At 36.4% G+C, this 17,380-nt stretch overlaps 2 protein-coding genes across 2 annotated transcripts; both read right to left on the bottom strand.

The window, feature by feature from the left end:
* Positions 1 to 4,408: 4,408 nt before the first annotated feature.
* Positions 4,409 to 5,427, bottom strand: LOC149896683 (uncharacterized). The gene has a single exon (XM_090117674.1). It carries the CDS (start codon positions 5,321 to 5,323, stop codon positions 4,559 to 4,561), a length of 765 nt encoding a protein of 254 aa, XP_089973800.1. The 5' UTR covers positions 5,324 to 5,427; the 3' UTR covers positions 4,409 to 4,558.
* Positions 5,428 to 6,729: 1,302 nt separating this feature from the next.
* D12 (YEATS domain containing 2 homolog D12) lies at positions 6,730 to 16,893 on the bottom strand. The gene is made up of 10 exons (XM_090117664.1): positions 16,388 to 16,893; positions 15,738 to 15,879; positions 14,536 to 14,670; positions 13,585 to 13,804; positions 12,615 to 12,783; positions 11,171 to 11,319; positions 9,970 to 10,832; positions 8,724 to 9,226; positions 7,484 to 7,606; positions 6,730 to 6,861 (listed from the first exon to the last, which is right to left on the bottom strand). Exons 1-10 carry the CDS (start codon positions 16,564 to 16,566, stop codon positions 6,747 to 6,749), a joined length of 2,598 nt encoding a protein of 865 aa, XP_089973790.1. The 5' UTR covers positions 16,567 to 16,893; the 3' UTR covers positions 6,730 to 6,746.
* Positions 16,894 to 17,380: the final 487 nt, after the last annotated feature.

The following is a 17,380-nucleotide window of genomic DNA, read 5'->3' as shown; positions in this document are numbered from 1 at the left end:
ACTAATTCCACACGTAATTCCAAGTACGTAAGTAAGTACAAATTTTGAGCTTCAATTACCTTCAGTTTTAGTTTCGCTTTACTATCATACAGATGTTTATTTGAAAAATGTCAAAACGAAAGCTACAATCGTTATCATCCCTCTGTAAATGAGACAGATATTTATTTATGCCTGTATATCTGAGACACTGGGTAAGTGGAATACCTCTATAAGTGAAACGACATTGCAGGTCCCTTGATGTCTCACTTAACCAGGTTTCACTGTACATAGCATCCAGTACACTTGTATAGTCTATGGCTTGCATCTTGCATAGAAACTAAATGAACAAAACTGCATCCACGATTGCACGACGACGCGACCGCATGAAAAGCAGCTGACGCGACGTTGCCGCGTGGTGGCCTATCCGGATAGTATGGTAGCTACGCAGCGGCAACGTCGCATGAACCGCGTGTTACGCGTTTGTATTCATGTACTTTTAACAGACCAATCTAAAGGTGAAGTACAAACACGTCACGCAGTGTTCTAGATGCAAGCATTTATCGTATCTCGTTATTTTATTTATTTATTTATTTATAATTCTTTATTGAACAAAATATGAGAAAACAATAGTATGTAAAAAGAAGTAGAAATACAAAAGCATAATTTGCCCAAAAGGCGGCCTTATTGCTAAACAGCAATCTCTACCAGGCAACCTGGCGGGAGAGGAAATGCAAGAAGATTATGGGATAGTGCAAAAATACAAACAAAGTATTAATGCAAAAACAACAAAAATAAATATATAATTATATAAACATACACCTACATAAAAATAAACAAATACAATATCATAGATACAATACTACAAATACATATAATATTAAATATATATATATATATATAAATACATATACACATAAATACCTATACATACACATACTAAATAAAAGAAAAATAAAAATAAAACTCAATTATAGGTAAATATAATGAATAAAACAATGATTGGCTTCAGAAGGCAAACAGGAAAGCAAGGGAAAAAAAAAGAATATGTAGTAACAGAAAATTGAAGAAGCTACTGTTGGGATAGGTAATAGTCTTTAAGTAGCTTTTTAAAGGAGGAGAGAGATTGTGCACGTCTGATATTTTCAGGTAACGCATTCCACAGCTGAATAGCGCGCACTGTGTAGGAATTATTAAAAAAGTTAGAACTACGGATAGGAGTACTTAATAATAACAGATTAGTAGATCGAAGCGAGATAGAATGATTAGAACTTAAATAATTGAATTTATCTTTTAAGTACGGCGGAGTCTTAGGGCTAAATAGTATACAGTATAAGAGATGAAGCACGTGAGTATCCCGGCGATAACGAATAGGAAGCCAGTTCAACCTTTTCCTGAACTCTGAAACATGGTCAAACTTGCGTAAACCGTAAATGAATCTTATGCAGAAATTTTGAAGCTTCTCAAGGGTGTCCAGTTGATATTCATAAATATCAGGATAGCAGGAATCGGAAAAATCGAGAAGAGGAAGGAGAAGACATTGTGCCAACGTAATTTTGGTAGAGATTGGAAGAAAGTTCCGTAAGCGCCGTAACGAAAATGCAGATGAAAATACCCTTTTTTGCACTTGTTTGATTTGCTCGTCCCAAGAAAAGGTTTGATCGAGCGTCAAGCCTAAATTTTTAACCTGAGTGGAATAAGGGACAAGTACATCATCAACGATAACATTAGGTAAATTGGTCCAGTCAATTTTTGAGACTAATTGCCTACTTCCGAATATAATAGCTTTAGTTTTTGTTGGATTAACTGTTAAACCATAGTTCTTGCACCACTTGACAATAGTTGCAAGATCCCTATTAACTTGTAAAATCGCTTCAGGTAGTTCGAGAAGAGAGGCATGTTTATATAACTGGAAATCGTCCGCATACATGTGGTAGGATGATACAATATTAGTGGAGATTGTGTTGATGAAAATGGAAAAAAGGAGGGGAGATAACACGCCACCCTGAGGAACGCCAGCAGAGACATTGCACCATGTCGAAGAAAGCTCCTCGATCAGCACACGCTGTCGACGTCCCTCCAAGTAACTATGTACCCAGTCTATGGCCGAGGCAGATAAATTAAGAGAGCGTAGTACAGCTAACAATACATCATGATCGACACTATTGAAAGCGTTGCTCAGATCTAGCAGTGTGAGTATTGTAAGCTCCCTGTTGTCGAAACCTCGGCGAATATCGTCTGTAATTTTAATCAGTGCAGTAGTAGTGCTGTGACCTGGTCGGAAACCTGACTGGAAAGGATTAAGGAGTTTGTGATGATTAAGGAAAATACTAAGTTGCTCCTGTACCAACCGTTCAAGGACCTTGGATAAAAATGGCAGGATAGCAATCGGTCGGAAATCGGATGATATAGAGGGATTCGGTTTTTTGGGAAGAGGGACAATGTGAGCATTTTTCCAATCACTCGGAAACTTTCCCGTCGATATAGAAAAATTCAGGATGTGGGTGATAATAGGAATAATGATGGAAAGGATAGGGATGATCATGCTTCGACCAATACAGTCACTACCAACTGCCTTTGAGGAGATTGACAACATGCTTCTCTTAACACTGTCCTCAGTGAACCGACGGAATACAAAGGGAGGAGAACTGGGAAGAGGTAAGGTATTAAGATAATTTAATGTACTATGTTTTAAGTTTGGAAGGAAATTTGAAGAAGGATTAGAAAAGTGGGAATTGAGGTTGTTGACATCAACTGAACTAGGATAAGAATTGGGTGGGGATTTACCAATTCCTAGGGATTTGAGGAATTTCCACATTTTTGACGGATCACCATTGTCAACGGATTTAGCAATGTGCTGTCTCTGAGCATCCCTACACAACGTATTGCATCGATTTCGAATCATATTAAACTTCTCCCGATTAATATCCGTGTTTGACGACTTTAATTTAGCCTTTGCTCGAGCCTTCTTTCGTAAAAGTTTTTTTAGGTTATCGGACATCCAAGGAGCTGGCAAGTGCTTAAGCTTAACAGGACGCAATGGTGCATGTGAATCGTACAGTTGCAGAATTAAAGAATTAAAAAGGGACACTTTGTCATCGATAGTATCAGCAGACCGAATAACCGACCAGTCCATGTTATTAGCGTCTTCGGAAAGTCGATCAACATTTATTTTAGCAAAATTGCGTGACATGACAATCTTTGGTTTATACTTGGGGGGTTTTATCTTGTAAGAAAGGAAAAGGAGGTCGTGATAGGAAAACATGTCAGCCGGACACTGGCCATGCTCGGTGACATGCTCTGGTGAGGAAACAATGACAAGATCAAGGAGAGATGGAGTACAGTTGGGAGAGGAATGAGTAGCCTGTAAAGGAAGGACTTTAAAATTATAGGAATCAAGAATAGATAAGAGTTTTTTACTACGATGGTCACCCTTGAGTAAGCAAGTGTTAAAATCTCCCATAAATATAACATGTTTATAAAGTGGCGAGAAGGATTCAAGGATATGATCAAAGGATGGGAAATAATTAACAGTAAGGTTGGGGGAGTAAAAAACACCGAGAAGGATTTTAGTATTCGAGGAAGTAATTTCAATAAGAAGATGTTCAGCCGCATCGCCAGGTGGCGGCTGAGGGGAAGAACTAATAATGGAGTAAGGAATATGTGTACGTAAATATATAGCTACCCCTCCACCGACTCTGTCGACGCGGTCGTTTCTTATCAAATTAAATCCGGGAATACTATAGGAAGAAGAAGGAAGACAGGGTTTAAGCCAGGACTCGGAAATTAAAATTGCATGAACAGGGTTGGAGTCAAAAGTAGCAAGGAGATCAGGATAATGAGCCGGAATACTCTGTGCGTTTATATGTACGAAATTTAAGTTATGAACATTAGAGAAGAGGTTAGAAATACAAGGGGAAGGAGAACAAGTTAAACTATGAAAACTGTCGTCTTCTGAACAATCACTATTTGAAGTAAGTGAAATAAAACTTTCGTTATCTGAACTAGAATTAAGAGCCATAATATATGTAATATAATACAATAAATATTAAAATATATAATATATTATTATAGAATGAATAATTTACGAATAATAAAATATAACAAAAAACAATGTAAAAAAAAAAAAAAATCTATCAAACATAACCTTTGCCACCAGTTACATCTTATTAATAATATAGAATAAAACTAAAACAAAAACTAAACATTGATCGTTAACCGTCTGTGATATGTCAAAAATGCTAGCATCCACGCCACTAAAAATTATATAAAAATGAACGTTGACAAAATGTCAGTTGTCAAATTTGGACTGACAGTAAAAGGGTACTTAATAAACAATTATACAAAAACAAAGGTAAAACAAAATTAAAAGTAGCGGTCAACGATTAAAATAAATTCGGGTATTTAAAAAAAAAAAAAAAAAAAGCTAGCATAGCAGTAATAAAACCAAGAGACTAGATAAGACGGTACAATGAAGACGGTACGAGAAAGAAAAAGTAAATACAATAGTCAAAGTAATTTAAATGTATAAACTAATTTGGAAAAAAATAAAGTAAAATTGAAGTAAAGAAACGCTGAGTTCTTACTTGCCTTTGCCGCACCTCTTGGGTCTTACGTTTGAAATCTGCTTAGAGTTATGTGGTACATTTGTGGAAGTTGTGGCCAAACCAGGGGCACCCGCAGCAGTAGAAGGAATGCTGTCAAGCTCAGACATCATTGTGACTTTATGTCTTTTTCCATCCGAGGCTTGAATAATAATATACCCATCCTTAGTCCAGCAATTGGTTACACCAAAGCGAGCTCTTGCAGAAATAAAAACATCATGTCTTTCTTTTATAAGGAATTCAGAGACCGTATAACCACTGCCCTTTAGAGAGGTCTTGGAATACCAGATAGTATCTCTTAAAGAAACATCTATAAACTTAACAATGATGGGCCTGGGCTTATCTGATTTCGTAGAACCCAGACGATGACACCGGGAGATTGCTTCCTGTTGAAATTGTGGAATATTCATATGATCCATTACCACTTTGGATACCAGGTTGGCAGGAATTTCCTTCGGTGCTTCAGGTATTCCATGTATAAGTAACATTTTCCTCCGACTTCTCATCTCCCATTTTATATATTGCTGTGAGAGGAACTCAATTTGTGATTGCAATGTGTGGAGAGAAGCTACAACGAAGGAGCGGAAAATGTTGAATTCTGCTGCTAATTTTGAAGTGGGGCTGGTAGAAGCAGGTTGCGAATTGTTAGTGTTATTAACATTCTGCAAGTCACGCTGAAATTCAGCCATTTTAGCATTGAACAGAGCGGCCATGTCTGTCATGGATTGTTTAACAGATTCCATTGTGGTACCAAAAGTGAAACAAAAGTTCTAGTGTGTAGTTGATGGATATTTATAAATGGAGATTTAACTGGTGGGTGAAGGCTCAAAAATTAACACATACAGGTAAAGTAAAACTAAGTATTAGTATGAAAAATTGAATTTGTTGTTATTTGTGGAAAGCGTGCACATGACGTATTATTAGTAGAAAATGAAGACTCTTGATATATCTTGAAATACTTTTTAGCTTTTCCAATTATCTTTGGCAACGACGTCATAAGTATATTTTGGCCTGTACCCAAGTTCAAAATCACAGATCTAGTTTCAAAATATAATATTTGCTATGAATTATTTTATTTTAATTTCTGTAGATCCAAGAAGCAACACATAAATAGTAAAATTTATTTATTTTTTCTACTTATTAATTTTCAATTCAATTCTGTATCATTTTTTGTTTATAAACTCTATCGACTTTTGCACGCCTCATAAGCGAAGCGTTGAGGTGGGTACTACTGTCACTTCGCGCAAAACATCTGATTTTTCAAACTTAAAATGTCTTTATGTATCATACATTGCACTTGTAAGATAATACATACACACACATATTAAGAAAAAACACTATTTTTAACGTTCATGATATTTTTGATGTCATTTTTGTTATTTAAACTAGTTAAAAAACAGTTTAAAAAAGTTCTGTCTTGGACGTCCGTGTGTCTGTATGTGCGGATCCTTTTTCTTGTTAACACGATAGCGACCGAAATACTTTACTAATCGAGTCTTTTTTTTTCTCTTACGCTTGAGTATGCTCAGGAATAGAACCCTTTCATTTTTCAGGGTCTGATTCGATGTGGTTTAATTGTTATTAAATAAACAAAAATAATAATTAATAAATATTTATTAAAAAAAAATTATGAGGCGTGCACTTTTGGATTTTCCAAATTATTTAACTTAATAGTGCAGTAACAAACATCCATCTATGAAATGGTAGAATAAGTGCGACTTGTAGGATAATTAGTACTTCTAGAAAAATAAATAGGATAAGTAGAATTTGTAGGATAAGTAGCATTTGTAGGATAAGTAGCATTGGTAGGATAAGTCGAATTTGTATGATAAGTAGAATTTGTAGGATAAGTCGAATTTGTAGGATAAGTAGAAATTGTAGAATAGGTTGGATTTGTGTGATGTCGAAATTGTATAATAAGTTGGATTTGTAAGATAAGTAGAATTTGTAGGATAAGAAGAATTTGTAGGATAAGTAGAATTCGTAGGAATAAGTAGAATTCGTAGGATAAGTTGGATTTGTAGGATAAGTCTAATTTGTAGGATAAGTTGAATTTGTAGGATATATTGGATTTCTAGGATAAATACTTGAATGATAAGTAGAACTTGTAGGATAATTATGTCAAAATCAACAAAAATAAAACACGTCACATATGAAAACGGTATATTATATAGAGTGCGCGTCCACTCTGTTGGTCGCCAGCCCGCTGTTCGACATGTGCGCGTGCGACTGCGCCGCTCGGAACACGTGCTGCAAATGCACCGGGATACGGGATGATGAACTGCAATAAATAAATTATATTACTTTTAGTTTACTTTTAATAAACAACATCATTAGTACAATTATAGTGTAATTACTAATTTTATCAGTTACATAATTGTAATTATGTAACAATGACATATTGTGTCAACCTCTAACTGTAAACTATATTGACAAAAGGAAATAGATTTAGGTGTAATAGTCATGTATGCGTGTATCAATACAAGCTTAAATGTAAATTATAAGTGAAAATAGTTATAAATAATAATTGATGTATAAAAAATATTATTTTGTTATTTCCTACCCTACATATAAGATACTCTGTATATAAATTTACTTAATTTAAAATGACGTATTGTGCCCATAATATTACAATCAACTTAAACTAGCAACACTCAGAAATGCATAGATTATTATTTATACAATAAAAACATTATTGTTTAAAAAGTAATCTCTTCCATGCATTTTAAATATATTTTGTTTAATAGATTTTTTCCAAAGGGGTAAATAAATTTTTTGACTAAATCAGTTTAAATATTCAATTCAATGGATTAGTTATTAGACAATATTTAAACTGAATTGAATAAAATTCCGTAATTTCTTATTAGAGGTGCATGAAACAAAAAAAAATAATATTATCAAACCCGCTCCACGTAGGCGGCGGATGGTGTGCCGAGGCTCCTTCCATTAATTTCACAGCCAGCGAGTCCCTTATGAGTTCTTCCGCAAAACTGCGCATCGCTGATAACAGTACTGCGTGCACTGCGCTGTAAAATTAAAAAAAAAAAATAGTTCAAATTAATTCAAAAAATGGTGTTCTAGATCTTGTCTGAATATTTATAGCTATATCTATAAAAGTAACTAAGGATATATCTCATTAACTTTCATTACATCACCTATACATATGTATAATATTTAAAATAATTTTATTTTGTTTCCGTGTTAAGCCGGGTATCCACTTAGGTTCGCCGTGGTTTGCGAACGCGCCCGCTCCGCAAACCAAACATAATGGATACGTCGTGATCGCGGAGCGCGACTGGAGCACGATCGGAGCACGGCGGAGCGCTCGGAAAGCGGTTTTTTGCGCGATCTCAAAGGGGAGCGCAGTTTGTTCGTGGACGCGAGCGTGTGTTTGTAAGTTCGCGAACATGGAGTGGTCCGATGAAATGATGAATATATGCATTATTTCATTATTTATTCTTCCCTTATACATTTTAGCTTGCCAAAATCGAGGAGGTCGTTTGTATTCCATCACAATATAATGCATCAAAATATAAGCTGCACTTCCTACTAATTCTGGAGGCGGCATGTTTGCACCGACCGTCTGTCGTGTGTCGACTGGAGACCGGTGCGCGGAATGTGTGCTCCGACAGGAGCACTGATGTTGCAGCCTAAGTGTGTACACTGTACACGTTCACGTTCGCGGAGCACACAGTGTTCGCAAACCACGGCGAACCTAAGTGGATACCCGGCTTTACGATTTAAGTGAAATAATTTTTAAATATGTAAGTTGTAAACTATTCAACAAAGTTAAACATTCTTTTACAATGAGAAAGCTGCATCTTTACTAATTAACATATTAATTTATTTCACACTAGCTGCACCCCGCGGTTTCACCCACGTGGCTCCGCTCCTCTTGGTATTAGCGATATGATAGCCTATAGCCTTCCTCGATAAATAGGGTATCTAACACCAAAATAATTATTCAAATCGGACCAGTATTTCCTGAGATTAGTGTGTTCAAACAAACTATAGTAGCTTTATAATATTAGTATAGATTTATTGTCTTCTTAATAACTCAGGCCCCGGAACCACAGACACAATAGAAAATCTATTGTGTCTGGGACCGATCGGGCCGCTTGGGTTATAAGTAAATAAACTCACCTATACGAATATCCGTTCCCCACATCCTCGTTCCGCAACTCGATCCCGATATCCGCACACTTCCGCTCAACAAACACGAACCTATGTCTCTCGTCATCACTAGCCACCGGTAAAACACTCAAATCCACTGCACTATCACACTTTTTGCGCACTACACTTTTCCTATCGCACACCACGTCAATATCTTCGTCAGAATCTGACAGGACCACTGAATCCGTCACTTTGTATCTTTCAATGTCGAATATTGACAGGCTAGTTATGTCACTTGCGTTCGGGTAGACTTCTTTTATGTTTGATTCTAGGCTTCTTGTGTTTTCCATATCGTTCCACGATGACCATTCGTCTGTTTGTCTGTCTGGTTGTGTGTGAACGCTCTCCGGCCGTATCGGGTAGTAGCCGTGTAGTCTAGCGTATACAAGAATCTGTTTCGTTCGCCATATTTTTTCTGTGGTAGATTTGAAGTTTTCTACAAGTAACTTGTTGATTAGTTTCGCTCGCGACCACTGTGAATGAGAAATTAACGTTTTGTAAAGAAACGTAAAACGAACTGACAATATGGTGATAATTTTATATATATTTTACTAATAACTGGAATTACCGAAGTAAACAATATTATAAACAGAACATACAATCAAACATATTGTATGTTTGTATGACTTTTTACACACATGTTTTTACATGTAATAGATCTAAATTAGCAATTTTTGTGCGTGTGTGTTCAAAAATAGACAAATATTATACATTGACAATATAAACATATTATAGACTACAGGCCTATGTTGAAAAAGGGTTAAATGATTTAATCGGATCCGCAATGCCGTACAAAAATCATGGATACAAGGGGAAAAAATCTCTACCTGTACTTTCGAATTCTCATCTGCACTCAGTTGGACAGCTTACAAGTGACGGCATAGTGCTGAATTATTAATTAAAGTGAAACTTTTATTACATCGTCTCAAACTATTTGGTCTGTGTAGCGCATGTCGCGTGTATCGCGGCTGCCGAGTAGGTATACCTACTCGGCAGCCGACCGTCAAGCGACATGCGCTACACAAAGCAGTGTTCGGAACCGTTCGAACAGTTTCACTTTTACCGTGGTTTCATAAAACCACACAACATTTTTTTTTATTTTATGCCCTTATATCGTTCTAGATAGGTCACCTGGTGGTTCAAATGACTCATAACTTTTTCAACATGGGCTTGTAATCTAAAATTTTATTATACAACAACTTTTAAAACAACTCACCTCAATATTTCTCCGTTTAGCAAAATCCAACTTCCAATATCGTTCCTCATTCTCCACAACAAACGGAAAACACTTGACAAAATCACTTTTCTTCGCCTCCTCACTAACCAGCGGTATTTTCTTTAACAAATACTTAACCACTTGCCGCACACTTGTCAATCGTTCAACTATCTTCTTAAACTCATCTAATTTCGTCTCTTTTTCCATAGAATCATAGAAATTAAAGCCCAAATAACAATGATCGTTTTCTATATGACTCGGCAGTCTATTTCTTTCAAACTTCTGTTCGTTGAGCAGACTTTTAACCTCTGGTTTCAGTAAAGATACACCTTTTTTAATTTTTTTCACACCATTTTTGACGGGACTTATTTTGGCCGTTTGCACGTTGCCCTTCGAATTGATTACTATTTCTTGCACTTTGCTCAAATCGAGTTTCCTGTCCATTTCTAGGTAATATATTTTCCCTGTGGTCGGGTCCATGTATTTCATTATTCTTTTCTTCCACGGCTGTTCTATGCTGCTCGGTATTTCGTCGGCTATTTGGTTAACTGTGACGTCATTTTGAACTGGAGTTTCTGCTGTTTCTTTTTTAATATTCTTCACTAGCATGTCGTCTACGCTGACAGCCGTTTGATTCGCGAAGAAATCTAGCCAACTGTCATTTTCGTTGATATGATTATCTGTGCTTTCGGTGGGTTCTTGTTTAATCTGTACTTCTGTATTATCTGTGCTTTTATCATCTGTGTGTTCTGTGTCCTCTGTGTTGTCTGTTGTTAGTGAGTGTGTTGTGTCGTCGTCTTTATACTCGTATTTCAACATTTCCGGTGTGCTGTATAGCCACACGTCTACTACTGTTTCCGCGCCTGAAATTACAGCAAAATATTTATGAATACAACACTTTTTACAAACAAATATTTTGTTTCGATCATATGTGTCAATGTCATAATAAATAACATTCACTCACACTTTTAACCATTCACAACGCGTTAACATGTCATTCACTTCAACTAATAGCACTAATAACACGTTATTCAGTCCAGAAAAACTCATAAATCTCACAATTACAAATCAGTCTTAATAAATCATTCATTCACTCACTCATTCAATTTATAACTTTCCATTCAGTCACTTTATCTCGCATTTAAAAACCAACTCACTCACCCACCCACCAACTCACTCACTCACTAACTCACTCACTCACCAAGCGTCTGCAGGCCGGTGTAGTGGCGGTCGAGCGCTATTGTATGCGTTAGTACAGCAGGCCGATTGACGTCCGGTCGTGGGAAATGCAACTCGAGGGAAACGGGGAATTCTCCCCAGCCGCGACGCGATATGTGGAACGGCGGTTTTCTGTGGGGAATTTTGTAGAATAAGTTATAGGTCTATTTATTATTATTCTATACTCCATAATACTCGGGTACCACCAGAAGGACAGTACCCGGATCTTTGGAAGGCTTACGTGGGGACACGGATCCAACACGCAGAGGCCCTTTCGAGAATTTTAATGTGTTGTGGGACACCAGCCGCAGCCTGCCCATGACTGCACTATAGAGATACAGCCCTGGGCAGTCCGCGGCCGATGTAGGACTATTGCAGGGTATGGAAATTTAATGATTGGGCTATGGATTGGGATGCTAAATGGACTGGTACTGAGGACTATGGGAAACTATGGCACCTGCCTTTCTACTAAAAGAAAGTAAAAATATGTTGGCAGGTGGTGACTCGCCCTCTCACTGTATGGGCCCCCGGAATAAGTCGCTGCAATAGTGCGACAAGGGGGCAACATATTGTGGGCAGCTAAGGGTGGAGAGGCGTCCCTGGACTTTAAACTACGATCACGCGCTCCCTGAGGGTCCAGCATCACGTGCCCACTCGCCACTTACGCTTCGCATCCACCCTTCGAGCTAAAAGCTCTCGCGACTCCACTCTGGCCGGCCGGTTAAGGCAAGCCAGAGATGAAGACAGGGGCCTCCCCCGGGAGCACTCGGTTCCCGCGGGGTCGCTACTCCCCGACACCCCGCCACAAGGTGTCCTGCGGGTTGACTGATTGCACGGGTGGAATATCTATTGTCACGTAGACAATAGATATTCCAACCGTGGGCGATGGGGTCGTCACATCCCTACGCCCTTATTCTATATATTATTATAGGTTCTATCATCTAAAACAATAAAATACCAAAAAAATACACAAATACCACTCTATATGGTACTCTTAAATTGCATACATGGTGATACTATGTAGTGATGATAAACTATAATAAAAAAAGACGGGTTGCACTCCGGGAGTGCCGGCAGAAGTGAAAACTCGATTATTAACGTTGAGCATGTTTAATATCCATCCGTCTTACGCTTTTTCGATCAGGTCACGTGTCCTGACGCGAGTTTAAGATTTTATACCCATTACAGAAAAAGTGCTCAACGCCGCTAAAGAAGTTTTCACTTCAAAAAAATTGAGGCATAACATTGTATTAAAATTAAAGAGCCATTTTAGTATTTTTTCCTATGTTTTGTAATTTTGTCCCCATTTTTTGTATTTTCCCTCCTATTATTTATTTTTATACGGTACCTTACAGCTAATCATACACTAGATAAAACATAAAATTTTTATTAATTTTTTCCCATTTTTAGTCATTTCCCCCACTCACCGCAGATGCACGACATGGTGCGGCGCGTACGAGTGGTGCAGCCGCGCGGTGACGGACGTCACGACCGCGGACAGGTCCGGGCTCGCGTGCGGACCTCGCACGTACAGCAGCCACTTGTGCGTGGACCGGTCCAGCCGGGACGCGGGCGGGACGTATTTCGATGTGTTGCCTGTGCGAAAATTGTATAAAAAAAATGTGTGCGTGTACTAGTGTACACACTTAAGAAGTGAAACTTCTTTATGGCCTTATTTTTCAAAAAATAATTTACTACCTATATGCAACTTTACAGAAATACGTCGAATCACGCGTGGTAGGGATAAGAAAAATATGGCGCGTAACGGAAATATGTCACGCGTAACGAAAAAATGTTACACTAAATTTTTTTCCAACCCCGATAAAGAAGTTTCACTTCAAAAAACGTTTATTTGCTTCATAACACAACAAATTTAAAAAGAAAAAGCATTTATTTCAACAAGCACAAACACACATCAAAACATTATAAATAAGTTAGAGATAAAAAGGCGATATTTATTTTAATACTAATTATATTATATAGTATTTTGTTCATGATATAATTGTATTTACATTTGTACATAGCAAAAAACATATTAGGTTAACATGTTGCTGGCAATACTATGTAACACAAATCAGTTTGTAATACAACAATTTCTACAGAGAGAAGGCAGCAAAAATGTATAAAATGTAAAAAATGTGTAAATTATCTATGTTGATATCCAACTCAGTACAGGAACATCAATAATTTTTTTTTGTCAAACGTCCATGTTGATAAATAAAATCTACTTAGAAATCTTATTTGCATATAAATAACAGTTTATCTTATTTTGCCTTACTCTCAAATAAATTTAAAATAATAGCTTAACTTACATTATAAGTTCGTTTGAATTAATAGCTATGATGTCACAACCTGTCACTGAATCTATCCTATTCATTTAATGAGAATTAAACTCACCTATAATAATCCTGTATCGATGTTTCATCTTATTCCTCGTAATTTCATCTAACGTCAACACATTTTCAACTTTCGGCTCAATATGTCGCGGTATCTTTTTTGGTCTATTCGACGTTTCCGGTATAATCTCCTGCGGTTCCTTTTGATCTTCAGGCACTTCCGGTCTGAGCGTTTTCGTCGAATCGGCAGATATTGTGTAGTTCCTTGTTTGTAACATTGCCTGGAAGAGAAATGTTATATGGTTAATTAATATTTTCCAGTTGTGATTTAATAAAAAGACGTGTGGCACTCGGGGATTGCCGCGGTAAAGCTATTGCATGCTATGCCTTCAAGCCACACCTCCGCGTCCGTCGGAGTGGGGAGCGTGAGGTTTTTCGTTACTAAATTTCTGGATTCGGTCCCCGCGCTCAAGGCCCGCGATAGAAGCTATGCAATAGCTTAAAATCTATACTAATCATAAAGCTGAAGAGTTTGTTTGTTTGAATGCGCTAATCTCAGGAACTACTGGTCCGATTTTAAAAATTCTTTCGGTATCAGATAGCCCATTTATCGAGGAAGGCTATTTGGCTTTATATCATCACGCTAAGACCAACAGGAGTGGCGCGCTGCGGGTAAAACCGCAGGGCACAATTAGTTAATAATAATTTGATGACCTGATTTCACCTAATAGTAGATTTTTACGTCGCTTATAATTAAACCATTTAAAAAGCGTAACATATGTAAGTAAAATTTACAATGTGCACATAGATCATTAATATTAAAATTGAAATAAACTTTATTTAAAGAAAATTGCTCATTGCAATACTGACAAAACTTAACGTACATGAATATATCCTATCTCTACGCCTATCCTAAATTTCATATAGATTGCAAATGAAAAAAGAACAAAAAATTACCCTAAAACAGATTTACGTCTTAGTAATAGTAGAACGTTAGAATAATGTAGCTCACCGAATAATCCTTCCTTGTTTTATTCCTTGGCCCTCGGAATTTGAAAATCTCATCCAAATCGGCCGTTTTCTTTCCGAGTAACTTACGAACGGACGGATGCAGTCTGCGTTGACCATCGCGGAGTACTTGAGCTACCTGAAATGTGTACAATATATTATATAGGATTACAAATTTTATAAACATTACAAAAATTTAAAAAAATGAAAAGGAGTTAATTTGAATTCTTTCATATTCTTGAGAAACTTCTTTGGACGCATTGAGAGTAAAATTTCAAGGTAGAGTCATGGCAATACCGTCAGGTAAGGCGACGATTTTGGTATCTTTGAATCTTGCCAAAGAAGTTTCACTTCTGTCATGTGTGCTCGGTACACACACTCTTTTTAGGGTTCCGTAGCCAAAATGGCAAAAACGGAACCCTTATAGTTTCGTCATGTCCGTCTGTCCGTCTGTCCGTCTGTCACAGCCGATTTACTCGGAAACTATAAGTACTACAGTGATGAAATTTGATGGGAATATGTGTTGTATGAACCGCTACAAAAATATGACACTAAATAGTAAAAAAAAGAATTGGGGGTGGGGCCCCCCATACATGTAACTGAGGGATGAAATTTTTTTTTTCGATGTACATACCCGTGTGGGGTATCAATGGAAAGGTCTTTTAAAATGATATAAAGTTTTCTAAAAAACATTTTTCTTAAAGTGAACGGTTTTTGAGATATCAGCTCTCAAAGTCGTAAAAAGTATGTCCCCCCCCCTCTATTTTTATAACTACGGGGTATAAAATTCTAAAAAAAATAGAGGTGATGCATGCTAATTAACTCTTTCAACGATTTTTGGTTTGATCAAAGTATCTCTTATAGTTTTTGAGATAGGTTGATTTAACTGTAATTTATTATATTTGCTGCTACGGAACCCTTTGTGCGCGAGCCCGACTCGCACTTGGCCGGTTTTTTCATTTTCGAATGTCACCGCAAGCTTCAATATTATCTGATCTATAATAATTTATGTTTATATCTATTCTTTAATAAAAAATAGAGTTGGTTCCTGTTTAGCCTTGCAGTTCAAGCCATTTACTGTGTAAAACAGCAGACAAGACAAATCACATATTTCACATTCTTTTAAATATTACGCTATATTTACGCGACTTTTTCATGTGAATACCCCTCAAACACATTTATTCACATTTTAAACATAAAACATACCTCAGTTTTAGCTCTCGGTTCGGCTTGAGCGGCAATATCGTCATTTATCTGGCTTGCCGTCAACTGTAGCTTCTGATCCTTATAGTAATTATTAACGAGGGTATACCTCAGCTGATGGAGATACCGTCGAGCTGTGGTCATCCTGTAATATTATTTATTTGCTTCAAAAAATTGTATTTATAATTTATTCATAACTTTCCACCCGCTTTGTTTGAAACATATTAAATTATGTATATAACATTCCTCTTGAATAACTCAATGTAATTAAAAAAAAGGACCTTAAATATGGCAAATTTGAAACGAATATTGTAATTATTTCTACACCATAGTCTAGAACACTAGTACAACAGTACAGAAAGAAATAACTCAATTAAAACAACATTTATAAATGTCTTACAATATCTACACCCTATAGAACATAATCATAATTTATTATTTAACATAAAATCTTGCTTTAAAATGTTAATTTAATAATTTAAGAAAATAGATAATAAAAAAAAGAAATAAAATGTAGGCACATGCTCAATAAATGACACATGTAAACAAAACATAAGTTATACCTACAGTGATATTGTTTTACTATAGCGCATATAATTTACGCGTAAGTAGTTGATTCAAAATCACGAAAATAACATTTCATTCAGACTAACCTTTGATCTATTAGCATAACTTCGTTTTCCCTGGCGTCAACTTCATTAGCGAATTCACGGTGAATAATTTTCTTGATTCTATCTATTTTCTCCTCCTCGTTTATTTTTGGCGGTTCTTCTTTTACACAAACCGGCGCTTCCGGATAATCAGGATCATGATATTCTTCCTTGCTATCCATTTTATATACAATCACACTATATCAATTGTACGCCCATAAATTAATAATAACAAGTGTGATTTACACTCGCACGGCACGTGAAAGAATACTTTTATCACATTTCTTTCAACGTGAAAGGTTTGAACTGGTTTTATATCACTTTACTTATTTATAAAATAAAACTGTCCCTTTTTGGACAATTTCCGCGTTTGACAGAAGTAAGGTCAACAACCGAGTTATGTTAATCGTTACGTTTGGGTACTTTTTTACTCGCAAAATCACATTCACAAATCACAATGCGGCTTGCAAATTTTCCGCGCAAGCTCGCTTCAGAAACTTGGAAATAGAAGTCATATTACATGCATCACGGTTGACAGTTTATGCATCACGTTATTTTAGCCTAAATGTAAATTAAATGAAAAAACTCGATTTAGAAAATGAAACTATAATATGAGATGATCATGTAACAAATATTTTTTAAATAATTATTGAGTCTTACATAAAATAACAAAAAAATAATATTAATAATACCGATTTTATGGACATCCCTATTGCCTGACACAAACAAATATTCGTTATCTGTACCTGACAGCTGTGAACTGACGTTTGTAACTTTGTAATTTGCGTAGAGGGAGAATGTACTAGAGATCACATCGGCGTATACCCGAACGAGATGGCGAATCCTTACGTCAATGTTGCCAACTATTACAAAAACTTTTTATCCGAAAAACTGGCAAAATATCTATAAATGTTTGGGTATTTTTTTGTAAGATAGGTTTATGAAGAAAAAGACAGATTTGAAAAGATTTTGTTATTTATTAACTTAACTAGCGAC

This window comes from Colias eurytheme, chromosome 28, assembly GCF_061535395.1.
Source record: "Colias eurytheme isolate Ceu_HAF_F1 chromosome 28, ilColEury1 Martin Lab GWU primary, whole genome shotgun sequence".
In the NCBI taxonomy this organism is placed as follows: Eukaryota; Metazoa; Arthropoda; class Insecta; order Lepidoptera; family Pieridae; genus Colias; species Colias eurytheme.
Note: the sequence above shows the minus strand (reverse complement) of the source record. Positions and strands in the feature narration are given on the sequence as shown.